The sequence below is a fragment of the Mandrillus leucophaeus genome, unplaced genomic scaffold (genome assembly GCF_000951045.1).
Source record: "Mandrillus leucophaeus isolate KB7577 unplaced genomic scaffold, Mleu.le_1.0 Scaffold852, whole genome shotgun sequence".
NCBI lineage: Eukaryota > Metazoa > Chordata > Mammalia > Primates > Cercopithecidae > Mandrillus > Mandrillus leucophaeus.
The window spans coordinates 26,011-27,017 of NW_012109275.1; the positions used below are offsets into that span (position 1 = coordinate 26,011).

Consider the following 1,007-nt stretch of genomic DNA (forward strand, 5'->3'; position numbering starts at 1 on the left):
GGATGGTCTCGATCTCCTGACCTCGTGATCCGCCCGTCTCGGCCTCCCAAAGTGCTGGGATTACAGGCTTGAGCCACCGCGCCCGGCCAAGGCTGTATAGTTCTATTGTGTCTTGTTGCAGGGCTGTACTGGCTGCCTTTTGTAGGGCTCAGTTACCTTGGTGATAACTGGCTTCATTGTATCCATATTTTCACTCTATTTCTGATCTGTTCATTTGCAAACAAACTCAGAATTTGGTTTCAATCTATTGTCTTGGCTCCTTGGCTCTAAAACTGCTGTGCAGACACAAACATGTTGCATGAAAACCAATGTCCATGCAGTATATATATGTCAGTAGTGGATTTATTAAGAAAAACCTGCCTATTGCCACTGATGAAATGATATTAAGTGCCATGCCTATTGACATCTTAATTCTTTTGTGGAAGAAAAAAACCCTTAAGCATCATATTCTTTGCCAATTTATTCCCTGCAGTCAGAGTTTTGAACAACCTGGCAAAGTCAGCATCTGAAGAATACTTGAAAGAAAACCACATTTTGGAATATGCAACTGAAATTTCCAACTTACTGGATAACAATCCCCGTAATCAAGCTACCATGAAATACATCGAAGGTGTTCTAATGTAAACATGTATTAAATTTTTTTTTGTTGTTTTCTGTACTAGCTTTTATTCTTACAATTAAGATATTTAACCTACACCTGTTCATCCATTTCCTGACTAACTGATTTAGTTAAGAAATGCGTTTTTATTCTCTTGCTTAGTGGTTCTCAGCCAGGGGCAATTTTGGGCCCCTCCCCACCCAGGGGACTTTTGGCAATGCCTGAAGACATTTTTGTTGTCATGTCTTGGGTGATTGTTATTGGCATCCAGTATGTAGGGGCCAGGGATGCTGCTAAACATCACACAATGCACAGGATAGCCCCCTACAACAAAGATTTATCCAGCCTAAATGTCAGCAGTCCTGAGGGTGAAAATAGTGCTCTAGTTTTTTTTTTTTTTTTTTTTTTT

At 40.2% G+C, this 1,007-nt stretch overlaps 1 protein-coding gene across 1 annotated transcript in view; it reads left to right on the forward strand.

The window, feature by feature from the left end:
* The window catches only part of LOC105530908 (tetratricopeptide repeat protein GNN-like), a gene marked incomplete at its 5' end in the record, with an annotated part of 36,020 nt that overhangs the window by 11,756 nt on the left and 23,257 nt on the right, over positions 1-1,007 (forward strand). Inside the window, one exon of the mRNA XM_011968646.1 lies at positions 473-620. Within this exon, the coding sequence (XP_011824036.1) occupies positions 473-620 (148 nt within the window). The remainder of the gene's footprint in view (positions 1-472; positions 621-1,007) is intronic.